This window comes from Cibotium barometz, chromosome 39 (assembly GCF_041138505.1).
Source record: "Cibotium barometz isolate CiBa-2024 chromosome 39, ASM4113850v1, whole genome shotgun sequence".
Lineage (NCBI taxonomy): Eukaryota > Viridiplantae > Streptophyta > Polypodiopsida > Cyatheales > Cibotiaceae > Cibotium > Cibotium barometz.
Window position 1 is genome coordinate 13,323,832 of NC_141084.1, and position 19,701 is coordinate 13,343,532.

Consider the following 19,701-nt stretch of genomic DNA (forward strand, 5'->3'; position numbering starts at 1 on the left):
TTCTCATCAGCAGATAGTGACTCATGGCTCTTCGTGCTTGTGGCTATATGGTGGCAGTCCTATCGGATATCTTCAGTGGGATCTAGGTGAGTGGGAGTGGATTGATTCCTCTAATCCATTGAAAAGCCTTCTTTTTTCAGTTTCATGGTCCAGAATGCTAGGCTTCTCATCACTCGACACATGCATAGGATCCCTACTCTCTGGTCTCATTGGGAGAGTTATGACATCACTCTATTGATACAGCCCAGATAATTGTATAGGATTTGGCATTTATATAGAAGGAGCCATATCTCTCATTTCTTTGGTTATTTCTACATGGTGGTCTCCCCACCAATCAGTGGAGATCGGTTTTCGGTGTAGCACCTATCTTCCTGAGATGTGCGGTAATTTTTGAGACTGTACAAGATTGTTTATGGGGATGCAGCACTACACAATGCATTCGGGGTTCTATAGCCCAACTTGGGCAAATTGAGTGGCAAGGCAGTGATACAGACACTTCTATTTTCATTCGTAGAGGTATTGCCCAGCATGGTTTGTTGCAAGATGTCCATCACTCACATTATACACCCCCCAGAGAGAGGATTGACACCAGTTGGGAATTTGTTGTTGCCAATGCAGATGTGGAGAGATAGATGCATGGAGGCAATTGAGGATGTCCAGGTTCTTGAGTCTCATTGCATCCCCACTATATGGGGTGATATCATCCATACTCTCATAGCTACTTGGGCTTGTATTCAGGGGTCCTTTCGTTCCGCGTAGGCAAAGCGCATTGTATTTATGTAGGAATGGGAGCATGGCATTTTCTTTTCCTCTAGTCCCATAGGTCTTTCATGACACCATGATGCACCTCAATGGCTGAGATCACCTTACATATTGGGGTGATTCTACTCTATTCCGGCTTATAGTCGTGATTGTTGTATGTCTTTTTTTATACTTAATAGAAGTTTCTTTTTTGAAAGAAATAAAATAAAATAAAAAATCTCCCTCTTGTATGTTTTTTTCATACTAAATAGAAGTCTCTTTTCTAGGAAAAAAAATCTCACGTATGTGGTGTATTGTTTATGATATGTTTAGGCGTCTTGTCGTAGATGCTCACTTCCATTCGAGATAGTGTATCATTGCTTATGGGAGTGCAGAAGAGCATTGAGGATTTGGGTATCTATAGCCCAGGTCTAGGACAGGTTGAGGAATGATCCTATCCATATTACTTGGGGTGCTATTACATGGTTGACTCAGTTTGATGCAAAGCTTCTTTTTGAAGCAAGGCACCTGATTAGGAAATACATGTCTGTAGGGGAATAGATTAGATGTTTTTGCTTTGGGATATCCCTCAGTTACGATACACACCACCCTCACTAAGTATTGGCACCACTTGGGAGATTATTACTAGTATCATGGCGTGGCATATCGAGATGCTCGAATGCCTTGGAGGGTATTCAGGTTTATGACATCCAGGGTATCTGCAGTATATGAGTGACATTGTTCAAACTCTTTTGGCTATGTAGGCCGGCAGACAAGGATCTCCTAGAGCTACGTAGACAAAACGTAAGAGATTAATGAGTGGAGCTGTTAAAACCCTAAGATCTCTCTAGATAATTGTTATGCATAAACATGCATAAATCAGGCATAAACTCATCCACCCGACCACCCCCGAGCCCAAGGGATGCACACATGAATTATAATGAAGTACATCATACCTTTACCTTGATGTCCCATACCATCAAGAGGTATAACTCCAATCCAGTAGCATGTAGCTATACTGTGAAATGGTAGGTGAGTAGATATAATCCTCTATACAAGAGAACATCATATCATAACCTAGCCTCAAGATAACATAGCCTTAGCCTCCCTTAAGTGTGCCCCATGCCCCTATTAAATAGGAGGTCTCTCAAATGACTCTTGACTCTCCATTTCCCATGTGTGACCCTTGGATGCCTAACCCTAACCTTAACCCTTAAGGTTAGTCCTAACCCATGCTCCACTAGAGCTTGTTCCCATGCTCCCATGCTCACAAGCCTAATGTGGGTTAGCCTCCTAGTATATGCACACATAATGTGCATATAACATACTTCCCCTCTCTCAAAACATTGCACTCTTGCAGCAGTGAAAAGAAGGAGAAATGTGCTGAACAATCTCAACCGACTCCCAAGTCGAATCTTCTATTTCCCTACCTTTCCACCTAATTTTAACCTCAGGGGGATTAGTCAACTACAAAGTTTCCTTCCCCTGAATTCAAGTACTTATCAGGTTCATGTGGAACATAGGATAATTCTTCGACTTTAACGAGTTCTTGAGGAGTAATTGTGTTATCCTCACCTCCCAGTTTCCCTTTCAATCTATTGATATGAAAGACTGGATGAACTCTAACATATGGAGGTAGTTTAAGTTCATCCGCAACCGTGCCAATCCGATGTATAAAGCGAAATGGACCACAATATCTAGGAGATAAATTTGAGCATTTTCTTTTGACAAAGTTTGAGAATCTTTAGGAACTTTTAAATAAACCAACCCTCCTGGTTTAAAAGACCAAGCTGAGCATCCTCTATCAGCATAGAACCGCGCCCTATCCTAAGCACTCCTGATAGAATCCCGAGCTTTGGTCAGCATTTCCTGCATATCACGCAAGAAATCCCTCGATGCATCAAGCTCGATGTTCTTAAGACTGACATCAATAGGTGCCCTGGGTTGATACCCATACATAAGCATAAACGGACTAAAACCAATAGCCGTATGTTTAAAACTGTTATAGGCAAATTCCATCATTGGAAGATATTTTTCTCAATTTGATGCTTTTCTAGAGACATATGCACGAAGCATATCCTCTACAATCTGATTCATACGCTCTATTTGCCCATCAGACTCTGGATGATCAGAGGAATTCATACTTGGTATCCATCGGCGGCCCTGATGTACCCACTTCTGCTCATGGAATTATCGGCATCCCGAGTTACCCATATCAACATAGAGAGTCATCAACGTCTCGATGAGTCACATATGTCCATCTATAAACCATAAGGTTGACTTTATAAATCACCTAAAATACAAAACTAGAGAAAGAAATGCCAATAAAGGAAGAATCTAAATTTCCTTATCCGAACACAACAAGATAAACTCGTTGAACTCTAAAGAAAGAGATTTCAACAAATGAATATGCCGACGAGATTACACTCATCAAAACATATAGACTATAGATAAAAGAAGTTTATCTAAAGAATGCCTACACTACAACTTCAAGTGACTATAGATAGACTATAGATAAAAGAAGTTTATCTAAAGAATGCCTACACTACAACTTCAAGTAAAGTCAAAAAATGAGATTATCTTTGAATGTTGAGGTCAACATGCCAAGTGATGTAAGAAAAGCAACAATCTTGAGCCCAAATTATCCCATAAGATAATATACGCGAGGAATCGCTAGCGTCCCATACCACCATGATACCACCCATACATACCTTATTAATTTGAAACTCCCTAGTATGCCGTCTAGGAAATATGAATAAAATCCTATATAAAAGGAATAAGATGGCCTTATCTCAGGCTTTCACATACTAAAACCTGTCTCTATATTCCTGAGACTACATCAAGGAATAACTCTTTCTGAGTACATCATTAGAAAATAATTTTGAATTATTGGTGCCTTTCTAATGATAACTACCCAATAAACATAATAAAGCTGGGGTAGAAAAATAACTCACCTAGATACATAAGCAACTAGGCATCCAAGTTGGAATATATACAAGAGTACAAGGAATATACTCCAAAATTACGTGCAAAAAACGAAGGCAAATGCTACCTTCAAAGCACATGATATTATCCAAAAGATCAAAAGATCCTTATAAAACCATGGATAAAAGCATAGAAGCTCTTTGAATCTATAAAAACCATAGTTGATCATAAAAATCAATGCATGCCATCTAATGGTCATTAATCATGCCAAAAGAAGCATTAAAATTGGTGGCCAACTCATCAATTCCCGAGTATATGAACGTGGTGTCGTTCAAGCAAAACTCCAAAGTAAGCAAGTGAAACACATGTGTGTAGCACTCATTAAAAAACCCCTAGACACAAGTGATCCAGGCAGAACCTGATGAGTCCAAATAAAACTTGGAAAACATCCAATAAAATCCACCAAAACAAACCGATCAAGTGACCCATGATAGAATTTATCTTAGGCTTAAGAAATTAAGCGTAAACCACACTTAAATAAGTGAAAAATAAATTATCATGGAAAAGTGTCAAAGGTGAGACACACTTTAAATGCAGATTCTAGCCATCATTGAAGAAATTAAGGAACATGTCCAAAAAGAATGGCTAAACAATGGTTAAAAAACGTGAAAACATCGTCTAGAATTAATCCAAACAAAAATAACTACTAATACGAGGTACAATCGTATTAATAATATGCGAATAACCTGCATCTATCTAATGTCAACACGTGAATACGTACTTCCTCTCGAAAATATTAAATTCTTGAGAAAAAAAATATCATGATGTTTTTCTAATTTTTCCTAATTTTATATGGCCTCAAAATACGATAATTTTGAATTCCACCAAACCTATCTTATGGCATTCCAAACTTATATTTTTTTAGAAAATTTTTAGCAAATAATTTTACCAAAATACCATTGATATTTTAAAAATATCAATTTTTAGGATTTCTAAAAATAATTTCTAGAATATTCCTAATTTCTCCTGAGAATCCCATCGTTCATGAAATTTCCGATTCCGCTTAATAATTCTCAAATCCAATGAAAAATTATAATTTTAATGAATTTTCTAATTTTTTGGATCAAAAATATATTTTTAAAGGAATTTGAATGGTCACGGGCGCCCGAATGGACACACTACATGCCAAACACCAACCCCACATTTTTCAAAAATTTAAAATAACCTTTGTCTAATTTTTCACTAATTTTCAAAAGTTTTTTAAAATTTTTAATTTACCCCAAACGCATTAGAATACGAACGGTCAAAAAATTTACCCCAAACGTTGGTTTTTTCGAAATACAGAAAGCCAACAGTTTTGGAAAAATTAAAAGACAAAAAAAATTGAAATGTGAAAGGTCAAAAGTTTTCGGAATCTGAAAGGTTAAAAGATTTTCCGAAATTCGGAAAGCCAAAAGGTTTCCCGAGAATGTCGAAAGCCAAGAGGTTTCAAGAAGAAAAAATCAGAAAATTTCAGAGATTATTTTTTCTCAAAATTTTGTACTTTCTCCCTTTTTTTCAAACTTTTTCACAAGCTTTGAAAAGATTTTTTTTAAATTAAAAATATTTAAATTTAAATTAAAGCTTTAAAGCTTCTGAAATTTTTTTATGGGGGGTGGTGTTTTTTCGTTGCCCGCCTACAACTCCCCCCCCCCCCCCCCCCCCCCCCCCGGCGCGTTTGAACCAAGTGAGGAGTAGATGCCTCTCTCCTCACTCCTCTCCTCCCCTTCTTCTCCAAATCAACTCTCTCACCACCCCATCTTCTCTTCTCTGTTAATCAGAGAAGAAGATTAACATTTGATTAATCATAATTAAAAATTAATTATGATTAATAGTTAATAAAAATGTGCCTATTAAGAGGCATTTACACGCGGGAGAGGAAAAAAGAAGGAAAATTCAGAATTGAGAGACGTAGAGGGTCCCACGCACACGGGAGAGCATTCCATGCATCAACATGCTGCCCCCTACTGCATTTCAACAGAAAATCGATAGAAATTTGATAGCATACCCGTGGAAAAACCCGCAAAAATGTATTAAAAATATATTTTTAACCATAAAATGCTTATTAAAAATTAAAAAAAATCTAAAAATTATAGAAATTTAGGGAATCCATTCTACCAAAAATATCAACAATAAAATATGTGGTATTTTAGTAAAACTATCCATTAATGTTTATTTTAAACCATAAAAAATAAGAAAAAATAGCATTAAACTCACGAAATTATCGTGCAACGTCGATTCGTCCATTGAATAGTAGTAACACGTGTTCCAACTGCCATATCGACGATCCACGTGCAAATCATCAACACAAATCAATAAAATAACATTTTTATTTAGTAAATATTAAAATTTACTTCAAAAAATACCAAAAATTTACAATAAGAAAGAAAAAATAACAATTACCTAGAGATTGCTCTGATACACTATTAAAACCCTAAGATATCTCTAGATAATTGTTATGCATAAACATGCATAAATTAGGCATAAGCTCATCCACCCGACCACCCCCGAGTCCAAGGGATGCACACATGAATTATAATGAAGTACATCATACCTTTACCTTGATGTCCCATACCATCAAGAGGTATAACTCCAATCTAGTAGCATGTAGCTATAGTGTGAAATGGTAGGTGAGTAGATATAATCCTCTATACAAGAGAACATCATATCATAACCTGGCCTCAAGATAACATAGCCTTAGCCTCCCTTGAGTGTGCCCCATGCCCCTATTATATAGGAGGGCCCTCAAGTGACTCTTGACTCTCCATTTCCCATGTGTGACCCTTGGAGGCCTGACCCTAACCTTAACCCTTAAGGTTAGTCCTAACCCATGCTCCACTAGAGCTTGTTCCCATGCTCCCATGCTCACAAGCCTAATGTGGGTTAGCCTCCTAGTATATGCACACATAATGTGCATATAACAGGAACCATGGTATGTTCTCCTCCACTCTCACTGGGCTTTTATGGCAGCATAGTGCCCCTAGATCTCCCTTTGTATGATTTGGTTTTATTTTATAGAAGTCTCTTAAGTAAGTAATCTAAAAATAAGGTCTTTAAGTAGCAATTATAGCGATATCAAAGGATCCAGATTATTATGTGTGCATTGTCTTCACAGATTATGTATGTAGTACGTGGGGTATCCAAGCTTTCCAAGCCTTGTAGGCTAAGATGGATGGATTGTGGTTTGAAAACTTGAATGATATGTAGATCCATAGTTGGTGGCCAATGATCTTGATCATGCAAATGCCATAATCACGTGCTTTTACTTTTCTATACAGCAAGTATGTAGCATGTCTAACTTGAACATTTGAACGAGGGTGTGGTTTTGTAATTATATCTCATTGAGTACCGTTTTTCCCATGACAAGGGAAGGAAACAATTGACAATATACTTGAAGAGCTTGACAAGATGAAAATTGGAATCAATGAAACTTTTGAGAAATTTTGCAGGGTCTCCGTTCAGAAGACTTATCCCTAATGCAAGATGGGTAGGTTCATGGGGTCTACTTATTTTTCAAGATTTGGAATATGGTGATGCATGCACATCTGTTATGTGTGAAGGAATAAAGTGAAGTGGTCTGCTGATTCGAAACATACAGAGCCACTAAAGAACTACTCCTTTGTTATATGTCGTACTCATTCACTCGCTTTGACATCTCCTACCCGTGATGATCGGCTAAGAGTAAATAGATGAATTCTTGAGTCAAGAGAACATCACCAGGATGCCACTAGGCCAGGGAATTTTGGGGCCGAAACCAAATGAAACGGATTTACATCACACTGCCAAGCCCTTATGTTGCAGGAAACTTTTGGGTCCTCCTTCTAGGATATAAGTAAAGTCATGTAGTCTTGGCTACCTCTACACATAATGTCCATCCTTTGGCTAAATGGGAACGCTTGTGACGCTAGTGTGCCATACTAGTGAATTGGTATCATAGGTGATCCCACATTAAATACTAGTTACCTAGTGTTATTGGTGTAGATCTCAGATTGTTATTATTTCATATGAGTTATTTTGTTGACCATATGTCAAATAATTGTACATACTATTTATACACTCTAATGCGTGCGTATGTTAGAGGAATTTTGGTTATTTTACACTTAGTACGTGTACAAGCTTTAGTGCTTGAGTTATTTAAGCAAAGTCCTATTTTATACACACAACTATCATTATCTCTTTGAGCTATATTTTGAATAAAATTCGTAAAATATCCATGTCGTGAAAGTGAAGCTGCACACATGAGGAAGGGAGATTGCACCCAATAGTTTGTCGATGCTGATATTTACTCTATCTCATACTTTTATGTTATGCTTTAATCTTGGAAATTTGATTAAGTTTATGTTTTGTTCCTTGATGTATATGTGAGTTTAATTAATTCTTCAAGAAGTACTCAAGGTCTCGTGACAACTAGTCCTAAATCCAGTCTTAAAAACATCATCCTTAAATATCCTAATTGGATGATAACATGCCCTCATATAAATCTTCGTGAAGTATCGCGCTCTACAAAGCCGATCAATAAGGTCATCCATCCTTGGCAAAGGATAATATTTATTCTTAATAGTAAATTCATTAAGACCCTTATAATCAACACATATTCTCTTAATCTTATCTTTAAAGAACATGTGCACCCCATGGAGACTTACTAGATCTTACATGTCCTATAAACTCGGAATGGAAGTATTCTACTACTAAACAAGGGATTGATAAGCTCTCCTAAGATTATAGTCTTGAGAGACAGCTTGTGTAACAAACGGTCTTTGTTTCTTTTCCCCCCGCACACACACATGTATTTAACAAGCATAATGCAAGTAACTTTGCAACTAATGAGTGCATCAATCAACATGTTCATGTACCAAAGATATGTGGTAATTCTCCTATTTTTATCAATTGAAGCGTCAATCTCATTCCTAACTATTACTCTCCAAATTTTGAAGAGTGCATTTTTGTTATTAATTTGTTAACAAGCAATTGCTCATATTTTCTCTTATTGATGTCTTATCTTATTTCCTTGTGTCCTATATCTTTCTTTGTAGCAATGCTGATAATTAATCATTGACCATAATCTCCAAAAACCTAAGTCTATACTCCAAGAAGCAGAGCTTAGCTTTGACCAAGGTTAGAATAAATTTTCAATAAATTTTCAAGATGCTTACAAGAAGTCACAAATATCAATCTTAACCAAGAAACCACAATCACAAATATTCAAGCATTCTAGTTTGTTTATTTTATCCAAGCATGAGGTGTATGAGGTTAGTAGACTTTTATATGTTAAGAGCATGGCATGGTTAGCATATGTCCCAATGCCACCAAACTACAAAAGCTTTGCCTCACTCTATCAAAATTGATTTACTTAGGAATTGGTAAAGGATGTATGATAGTTTCATTTCAATAGTCTACATTTTTCATTTATTTGGATACGATATAGTAATAATTGATTTACAATTCTTTAACCATCTAATCTTGTTTGACAAAACAGTTGTGACAACAAGAGAGTGGTGACTAATACTCATGGATTGCTTTTTCTATGGATTTAATAATATAACATGACAACGGCAATAGCTGAGTTGGTAGAAGAGGACCACATTTATCCCAACGGTCCAAGGTTCGATCCTCGCTAACTACGGTGGACAAATATCTATTTCCTGTTAATTTCAAGCTTTTTTGCCAAGCTCATCATCAAGTGCTAGCTTGACTGTTAGGGTGTTAGGTTCACTTACACAAGATTGGAGATTGAAACCCCATTGGCAACAGTGTGTTGTGGCATCCTCGTTCAACGTGAACTTGCACCTTTTTCAAAAGCCTCAAGAGATAATTAAATATGAAAAATGAAATAATTGCACAAAATTAAAAAAAAGAAAGCTGATGCTACATGTCTCTATATGCATTCACCAATCAGTCTCATAAACACAATCTATACATAACTTACATAAAATCTATACATAAACACAATCTATACATAACTTACATAAAATCCCCAGCACATCAAACATTCATTTTACATACCAAACATTTCCTATTTACAACCCCTCCTAAACAAAGTATACAAGAAAGAAAATCAGATCTTTGCTGCCACGGGGCTCTTAATATGGGGTCCAATTCTTGTTGGGTCGTGTGAAGGCCCCATACGTGTGAAACCCCAACACTTGGCCTCATATCCCTGCTGATGTGGTGCCACTGAGTTGCACAGCAGTCACTGGGCACTTGCCCGAGTGGCTCAGCTCATCACGTCCTACCCTAACCAAGAGGTCGTGGGTTCAGACCTTGACAAAACCCTTTGGGTTCGAACCTTCACAGAAGAAGACGTGGGTTAGGACCTTGACACAACCCTTTGGGTTCAAACCTTTACCACAAGAGGGTTGTGGAACCTTGACACAACCCTCTGGGTTCGAACCTTTACCACATGAGGGTTGTGTGTGCGAATGGTGGAGCTAGAAAGGACGGTTGTGTGTGTGAGTGGTGTAGCTTCTAGCACAGTTACATCCCCTCGAAGGATGGCTTTTGGAAAGAAGAAAAAGTATTCTTAAAACAGTAGCCCGAAAATAATAATAATAATAACAACAGTTCATCTTACGGTGGAACTCGATGGCCAATGGGAAGGTAACTTGGTGTCGAGTCCCATCATAAAGTCATCACATTTGCAAACCACCCTGCTCAACCATCTATCTAATTGAAACTAGGTTTTTCATAATGTTAGAAACATGAAGTACATTTGTTAGGTACTTCATTTTACCATCCTACATTGATATTTGATATTAACACTCAATCTTTCAAGATCTTGAAAAACCTTTTCAAATTACTCTGAAACTTCACAAACTGGAAAATTGTCCACACAGTACCAGAAAGGCTATATCCAAGACACACACACATTCGAAGAATATACAGAATTCCCTAGCAGCACCTTTTCCCTACGTTCCCAAATCCGATTGCCTCTTTAGTTGGTCAAAATAGAACAGCAAACCACATTATGATTTTGAAAGAGCATCAGGGTCCAATCCCTTTGATACAAGAAACACCTGCATCTGTACTTTTCTCAGTACATAAGACTGGTCAAGACCACCCTCACTGCTAGCTTCTCTACCCTCGACACCCACCCCGCCCTTAACTTCCTGTGGTGCAGCCAGAATATTCATCTTCCTGCATGGAATAATCAATTCTTCAATGAGATATCAAACTATGCATAGATTGTAAAACCCTTGTCCCACCATCAAAACTAAACAATAAAACACACCTACTCCATAGCAACATGGTGAAAAAGAGAGCTAATCAGTTGTTTGTGCATGAGCATACAGACATAAACGCATCCGCAGAGCCACAACCATGCCCCCCACCAATGCGAACACTCAGACAATCGCTGGATGAGAGCTTCATCAGGTGGGGTGATCTCTACAATAGGATCCATGCCAGCAAAGAGGAATGTAAGCTGTGTAACCAGCAAATAATCACCATGACATGCGGCTCCACATCAATCATTAGCTATCCTTCCATCCCCAAAACCCTTTAAGAAATGTAAACCAATGCATGAACATAGACAAATGCATCACACAATCACATGCGCATGTATGATGGAGGTTTACTAACTGAGCCAGTGAGATGAAGGTGGAAGCTAATCCTCCATAAGATAGAAAAATCAAGAAAAGTGTGACTTGTTTTCTAGTCTTCAGAACTTGCACTATATTACTCCATCTTGTAATCCTCAGTAAACACCTCAGATCTTACACAAAATCCTGCTTACTTCTTCAGGAGGGATATGGTATATGTAACAGAAGGACACATAGAAGGTTAGAATGTGGAGGGCAATGAGGTTACTCACGTGTAGGTATCTGTCGGAGTGGATGCATTGCTGCCATTAAGGGCTAAAACTAGGCTACCTTGAGACCAAAAACCTAAGAACAAAGTCACACAAGAGGCAGAGGATTAAAGTCAAGTAGGGATTTAAACCTTGAAATCCCCCATCTGTGCAAACTTTTTTATATCAGAGATGACAAATCATGCTGAAAATAAGGGGAAGAAGAGGGGAGGGGAGAGGGAGAGGGAGGGGGGAAGTGGAAACCTTCAATAGGGTGCTTACCTTGGGCAATCATGACAACTGCAAAGCAGAGTGTGAAAATGAGGGCCCAGATGGATGTAGTTGTGCTAGAAGCTGCTGTTACCTTCCTTCTCCTTTCCAGCTTGGCCCTTCTAGTGCTCTGCAAGAGCAGACCCGTATCTGAAGAACACCTTGTAAGGCTCAGGCCGAGCTTATTTGAGGACTTGGGCGGCCTTGGAGGCCGGGGCGGCTTCCTATAGCTGGGCTTGACCTCTGAATCCACCTCGCATGCTGCACCCCATGTCTGCTCTTTAGTTTTGCATGGGAAAGTCTCCATCCTACTCAGTTGTGAGCTACTATTCACCATCTTGCCTTCTCTCTGCACAGAAACACTGACTGAGCTAGCTTCACATGTGGCATTGATGGGTTGTGAAACCTGCACACTTCTAGATCCCACCATCTCCTGCTCTTTCACAATGATGCTTATATCTTCTGTATAAGGTAAGCTATGGGAGCTATGTGGAGTGTCATTGTGGCAAACGTTCATAACCCTAGAAGGCTTTACACAGGGTACATTGACAGCATTCTGCTCCAACACGCCCATGGCACATGTCTGCTCGAAAGGCGTAGACATGGTGATGTTCTCTCTGAACCCCAAAGACCCATTTCCATCATTAAGAGTCGTTACTTTATCATCTTCACCACTAGAAAAAAGGTAATCATTGATCAGTTTGTTGACCTGGATTTCCAGGAGCATTTCTTTCAATGGGGGTAGAAGGCCATGGTTAAGCTTTGCTGCTCCGATCTGCTGCATTGTGGCTATGCGCTTTCAGAGACCCATCATGGAAAAATCGCAGAAACTGTGCATAAGATCTGTCTTCTCAGAAGAGTTAATGCTTCTTTGTAGTAAATTTAGGGTTTCCCAGGGAGTATGCGTATTGCAGTAAAACTGGATTTTGCTCTTCAGGCAAGCCACCCCATTGCATTCTGCAGAAGTGTTTCAAATGCATTCCGTAGTTCTTCAGGCGAATCCCATTGCATTCTACGCTAGGATTCTAGAGGCCGACCCCTTCTGCAGTAGGGTTAGCGCTTCCCCTTCAAGCAGTTATGCAGAAGAATGGGACAAGTAGTGGAGTTACCGTTTATTAATTCAATCTGTAGTATGATTAAGGTTTCTTCACCGCCCAAAATGCATGTTGCAATAAGGTTAGGGCTTAAAAGTATCGTGCAGTAGGCCGAGGGTTTCCTCACCGGCTAGTAGGATTTCCTCACCGGCTTGTAGGGTTTCCCCACCAACCCTAAATGCACTCTACAGTAGGGCTAGGGTTTACTGGTGGAAGGAGGAAAGAGAGCCAGGTGGAGGTACAAAGGCTTATGTCGGTGAAGGAAGGCAGAATGGAGTGAAGGAGAACCTCGATGCACTAAAAGCAGTCGACAAAGGTGGTCAGGCAAAAAAGGCCGTTTGGAAGACGACGACGACGACGACAGCCGCAGCTCGGAAATGCGAAAAAAAAATGCAAAACAACCGTTAACGTAGAGGTAAAAGCGATCCGGGCTTCGTTTGGCGAGCCTTCATGGCTATGGCGTATCTGAGCTCCCTGCTTGGTGGCCCGGAAACTGAAAAATGATCCTGTTGGCGAAATTACAGCCCACAGCCCGTGGGTTTCCTTCGGTCATCCACCGAATAACGGCCGGTGACCGGTGTCTCCCGCTCCTGTCCCGGTCGCACCAGTTATCCGTGTCCACGAGTGCTACCAGGTCAGCGTACAGCTTGGCTGCAATTGCAAGCAGAGTTGCTGCAAATAAATGCAGACGTGGCATTCTCAATTGTGCCAGCACTGCAGGAGCATTATATGTGGTACAATGCTCTCATACCACGTGTCTCATTATTACATATAAAAAAATATATGTTATTATCATGTGTTGGCGAAATTACCGTCTACAACCCGTTGCTTTCATCCCAATCGACCGCTGGTAGCCAGTTCTTCCCTCTCCTTAAATGTGTCCACGTGTGCTACCAAGTCAGCGTCCAGCTTGGCTGCCATTGCAAGCAAAGTTAATGGCAAATAAATGCACAGCTGGCATCCCATGATGCCAGCACAGCAAGAGCTATGTATGTGGCACAACTTTTCTGCCACGTGGCTCAATAATGCCGAGATTACCGTCTACAGCCGGCGGCTTTCCTCCAAATCGACTGCCGATAGCCGCTCATCACTCCTAGCTGTTTCCACGAGTGCTACCAAGTCAGCGTCCAGCTGGGCTGCCATTGTGGTGGCAACAAGCAAGCACAAATAAATACAGACTCTCATCGTGGCAGCTCAACCCTTGTAAGAAATCGGCACTCAAGTGCCAGCACAGCAGAAACTCAAGTGCCAGCACAGCAGAAGCTCAAGCCCATTCTCATGCCACGTGGTGTGCCGCAGTGTGGCAAACTTAATGCCAACGTGGCACCTCATTCTGCCAGGCTCGCAACTGTTCATTGAAAACGGTACTATGACAATGCTATGCATGTATATGAGGTAGCATGGCTGTCAAGCTTGTCTGCCACCTGGACAATTCGCTATCGATTTGGTTCGCGCGTTGCTTTCTTCTTTTTTTTTAATGACTGCGCGCCAACTAGAAAAGGAGTTTGCCAAAAAAGAAAGCGAGTGCGTGCTTTTAAAGCACCATTTCACATCTGGCCGTCCACGTCATAATTTAAGATATCTTCACACCTGGTATCGATACTTGTTCGACACGCGTGTTGATATTATATAATGAGAGCTTTGTCCCCATAGAATGTCCTGGACCTCCCGTCAACTTGGGTCCAAATATCTGTGGCATGAATAAAAAAGACATGCTTGGAGCTTCCACATTGCACAACATTGAAGCTTGGCTTTTTGCCACCTCAAGCAAACCTTAGGATCCGTTCAAAGTCTTGGCATCTTTCTTTAGTCGAGATGATTTTAAGAAGCTTGACTTTTTTTTGCCATCCTAAGCAAACCTTAGTGATTAGTTCAGTGTCCGAGCATCTCTCTTCTAGTCGATGTTGTTATAAGAAGTCTCGAGCAATACTACAATGTGCATGTTAGTAGAATTTCTTTTTGTTGCTCCTCTTTCTTTCACTCTCAACACTGAAGAGCAACCATTGTGAGGGCTTATCCTATTTCAATCAATTCGCCTCTGAGGTTTCACCTTGTCTTATAATTCCAATGATGCAAACACTTATTACTAAAGCAAGAGGAGCACAAAAGTTAAGAATGCTCAAGGTGTATGACTTTTGAAGAATAGCAAAGTCCACCAAAAAGACTTGATTGGAAATCCTAAATTCATAGGTGTTGGAAGTTTGTCTTCTATGGGAGGCTTTTATCAAGGGTGCAAATCTTTTGGTAATAAGCAAATTATCATTAAGAATATTTGATCTCTTTTACAAAGAAAATCCCATCTTTCATCTTCACATAAATAACTAGACTGATCCCATGAGATCTGATATCCCAATAGTAAGCAGGCCTCCATCATGGCCTCAGTAGTGCAACCCCGGGGAGATTGTTTTTCCAACATTCCTCCATCATGGCCTCAGTAGTGCAACCCCGGGGAGATTGTTTTTCCAACATTCCTCCATCATGGCCTCAGTAGTGCAACCCCGGGGAGATTGTTTTTCCAGCATTCCTCCATGCTTTGACCACACTTTGATAATAGGTCTAGTGCTAACAGGGTTCTCAATAAAAGCCACAAACGTATGATCCAATTGCTTTACCTTGCGGTACCATCTGTGAGTTTTGGGGCCAAATCTGGGAGGCCTTTTCTTCTCAATTCAGCTCGTCACCTTTTTGAATGAGATCAAAAAGGAGTAGATAATTGTGGTTGTGGGGGTGATATATGACAAAGTTTGATAGTCGGGTTTTGGGGGTGATAAATGATGTATGTTTGATTTTGAATAGTTAATATAAATACTTTATTGATCCCCCAAAAAAAAAAGAATTCTTGATCTCTTGATGGCATTGGACCTTGCCATCAATATATAAGTAAAAATATTAACTAAACTTTAATTTTTGTATTGCTTGCCATTCTCCTAACAGTTAAGATTATTTCCACGTCCTTACACATGCATCATGTGTATATAGACATATATAATGCCTTTAATAATAAACTCTCGGCGTACATTTTCATCACTAGCACATTCTTAATTTGTATTGCTATATATATGCGTGTTATTATTGGCATGCACTATCACAACTAGCACATTGTTATTTCATACTTCTATAAATCAACACTTTCACATGTGCTTTCGTTATTATCACCATTGTCATTTTCCATTGGTGCATAGATTGATGTTATCAAAATTTTTCACTATTAATCCTCTGCATTTTGATTGATTCGATTGATGCTTGATGGAATATAAATGGTGAGGGGGCTATTTATGGTAGCATGTCATAAATGATTCATAACTTGAGGACTTTCAATGTTTGGCTTACTTATATGTGCATGAAACCATACGCGTTTTAAGCCCTTGGTTCAAAATTTTGGCTTACTTTTATGTGCGTAAAAGCATACATATCGTAACCCCTTTATTCGAAAATGTTTGTAAGGGCATCTTATGTCTACTTTATTGAGCACTCTTTAGTAATAGCCAAAAAAAAACATTTTATAATATCTACTCATGTCATTCACTAATGTGGATCCCTCTTTATGTTTTTGTCCTAGAAAGGAGTAAGGGCTCTCACTTCAATGCGAAAGTGTTGGTGATTGTTGACACACTTTCATCTTATACACTTTCATGTTTAGTAAATATGCTATAAATACTTACAAGTCTAAGAATGTCAATGCCTATATGTTATATGCACATTATGTGTGCATATATTAGGAGGCTAACCCACATTAGGCTTATGAGCATGGGAGCATGGGAACAAGCTAGTGGAGCATGGGTTAGGACTAACCTTAAGGGTTAAGGTTAGGGTCAGGCATCCAAGGGTCACACATGGGAAATGGAGAGTCAAAAGTCACTTGAAGGTCCTCCTATATAATAGGGGCATTAGGGAGGCTTGGAGGCTTAGGCTATGGTCTCTTGATGTTATCTTGAGGCTAGGTGATGTTGTGTAGAGGATCATATCTACTCACCTACCATTTCACACTATAGCTCCATGCTATACATGCTATTGGAGGCTTAGGCTATGGTCTCTTGATGTTATCTTGAGGCTAGGTGATGTTATGTTCTCTTGTGTAGAGGATCATATCTACTCACCTACCATTTCACACTATAGCTATTGGATTGGAGTTATACCTCTTGATGGTATGGGACATCAAGGTAAAGGTATGATGTACTTCATTATATTTCATGTGTACATCCCTTGGGCTTGAGGGTGGTCGGGTGGATGAGTTTATGCCTGATTTATGCATGTTTATGCATAACAATTATCTAGAGAGATCTTAGGGTTTTAACAGTGGTATCAGAGCAATCTCAAGTTAATTGTTGTTATTTTTTCTTTCTTATTGTAATTTTTGGCATTTTTTGAAGTAAATTTTAATATTTACTAAATAAAAATGTTATTTTGTTGATTTGTGTTAATGATTTGCACGTGGATCATCGATATGGCGATTGGAACGCGTGCTACTACTATTCAATGGACGAATCGACATTGGAGGGGAATTCCGTGAGTTTAATGCTATTTTTTTCTATTTTTAATGGTTTAAAATAAGCAATAATGAAAAGTTTTACCAAAATACCACATATTTTATTATGGATATTTTTGGTAGAATGGATTCCCTGAATTTCTATAATTTTTTAGAAATTTTTTCTAAATTTTAAGAAATTTTTAGAGCATTTTTATGGTTAAAAATATATTTTTTATATATTTTTACGGGTTTTCTGTCGCGAGCATGTGATGAAATTTCTGCCAATTTTCTACTGAAATGCAGTAGGGGGCAACATGTTGATGCATTGAATGCTCTCCCGTGTGCGTGGGACCCTCTTCGTCTCTCGATTCCAAATTTTCCTTCTTTTTTTCTCTCGCGTGTATAAACACCTCTTAAAAAAGCACATTTTTTATTAATGTTAATCATAATTAGGATTTAATTATGATTACAAAGATCAATTAAAAGTTAACCTCTCTGTTAATAGAGAGAGAAGGAGGGGGTGAAGAGAGAAATGAATGGAGAAGAAGGAGAGGAGGGAGGGAGTCCTCTCACCCTCTCCCTCTCGTTTTTTTGCGCACGTTGGGGGAGGGGGGGGGAGTTCGATGCAGGCGGGCGAAAAAAAACGCCCACCCCCCCTAAAAATTTATTTTGTATGGTTTAAAAAAAGCTTATTAAAGATTTTTTTAATATTTCTTTTTAAAAAAAAGAGTTTTTTTAAATTCCAAAAAAAAGCTTTTCAAAGCTTGGAAAAAAGCTGAAAAAAAGAGAGGAAAATATGAATTTTGAGAAAAAAAAATCTCTGAAAATTTCTGAAATTATTTTCTTGGAATCTCTTGGCTTTCCACAGTCCCAGGAAACCTCTTGGCTTTCCGAATTCCGGAAAATCTTGTGACCTTTCGGATTCCGAAAACTTTTGACCTTTCACATTCTAATTTTTTTTGTCTTTTCATTTTCCCAAAACTGTTGGTCTTTTGGATTCCGAAAACTTTTGACCTTTCACATTCTGATTTTTTTTATCTTTTCATTTTCCCAAAACTGTTGGTTTTCCGTATTCCGAGAAAACCATTGGAATTCTGAAATTTTTTGACTGTTCATATTCTAAATGCGTTCGGGGTAAATTAAAAATTTTAAAAAAAATCTTAAAAACTAGTGGAAAATTAGACAAAGGTTATTTTAAATTTTTGAAAAATGTGGGGTTGGTGTTTGGAATGTGGTGTGTCCATTCGGGTGTCCGTGACCATTAAAATTCCTTTAAAAATATATTTTTGACCTAGAAAATTAAAAAATCCATTAAAATTAAAAATTTTCATTGGATTTGAGAATTGTCGAGCGGAATTGGAGATTTCGTGAACGATGGGATTCTCAAGAAAAATTAGGAATTTTCTAGAATTTTTTTTAGAAATCCTTGAAATTAGTATTTTTAAAATATCAATGGTATTTTAGCAAATTTATTTGCTGATTTTTTTTTGGAAAAATATAGGTTTGGAATGCCATAATATAGGTTTGGTGGAATTCAAAATTATCGTATTTTGAGGCCCTATAAAATTAGAAAAAATTAGAAAAAAATCAAGATAATTCTTTTTCTCGAGAATTTAATATTTTTTAGGGTTATTTAATGTTGAAGTACGTTTTCTCGTGTTGACATTAGATAGATGCGGGTTATTCACATATTATTAATACGATTATACCTTGTATTAGTAGATATTTCTGTTTGGATTATTTCTAAACGATGTTTTCATGATTTTTTTACCATTGTTTAGCCATTCTTTTTGGACATGTTCCATACTTTTGATGGCTATAATTTGCATTCAAAGTGTGTCTCACCTTTGACACTTGTACATGATAATTTATTTTGCACTTGTTTAAGTGTGGTCTATGCTTAATTTCCTAAGCCTAAGACAAATTCTATCATAGGTTAGTTGATCGGTTTGTTTTGGTGGATTTTATTGGATATTTTTTAAGTTTTATACGGACTCATCAGGTTCTACCTAGATCACTTGTGTCTAGGGGTTTTTTAATGAGTGCTACACACATGTGTTTCACTTACTTACTTTGGAGTTTTGCTTGAATGACACCACGTTCATATACTTCGGATTGATGAGTTGGCTACCAATTTTAAATGCTTCTTTTGGCATGATTAATGATCATTAGATGGCATGCATTGATTTTTATGATCAACTATGGTTTTCATGGATTCGAGGAGCTTCTATGCTTTTATCCATGGTTTTATAAGGATATTTTGATCTTTTGAATAATTTTATATGCTTTGAAGGTAGCATTTACCTTTATTTTTTGTACGTAATTTTGGAGTATATTTCGTGTACTCTTGTACATATTCCAACTCGGATACCTAGTTG

The 19,701-nt window shown here is 38.3% G+C and overlaps 1 protein-coding gene across 2 annotated transcripts; it reads right to left on the reverse strand.

Annotated features, from left to right (window-relative positions):
* Positions 1 to 9,088: 9,088 nt before the first annotated feature.
* On the reverse strand, positions 9,089 to 13,367 carry LOC147615747 (uncharacterized). Of its 2 annotated transcripts, XR_015262627.1 has the most exons (4): positions 11,774 to 13,367; positions 11,516 to 11,588; positions 9,423 to 10,839; positions 9,089 to 9,323 (listed from the first exon to the last, which is right to left on the reverse strand). XR_015262627.1 is itself a non-coding variant. In XM_086778331.1 (3 exons), the coding sequence occupies exons 1-3, from the start codon at positions 12,543 to 12,545 to the stop codon at positions 10,668 to 10,670; spliced, it is 1,017 nt and encodes a 338-aa protein (XP_086634457.1). In that variant the 5' UTR covers positions 12,546 to 13,367; the 3' UTR covers positions 9,089 to 10,667. The 2 variants fall into 2 exon arrangements, 1 of the variants encoding a protein (XP_086634457.1); XM_086778331.1 differs by having other exon boundaries at positions 9,089 to 10,839.
* Between the last annotated feature and the right edge of the window lie 6,334 nt (positions 13,368 to 19,701).

Bases quoted from the DNA above. Each gene is read 5' to 3' on its own strand.
- LOC147615747 (XM_086778331.1), bottom strand. From the start codon at position 12,545: ATGCAGCAGATCGGAGCAGCAAAGCTTAACCATGGCCTTCTACCCCCA. The intron at 11,589-11,773 runs GTAAGCACCCTA...CTTTGTTCTTAG, and splicing joins AGTTGTCATGATTGCCCAAG to GTTTTTGGTCTCAAGGTAGC. The intron at 10,840-11,515 runs GTGAGTAACCTC...TATTCCATGCAG, and splicing joins ACTCCGACAGATACCTACAC to GAAGATGAATATTCTGGCTG.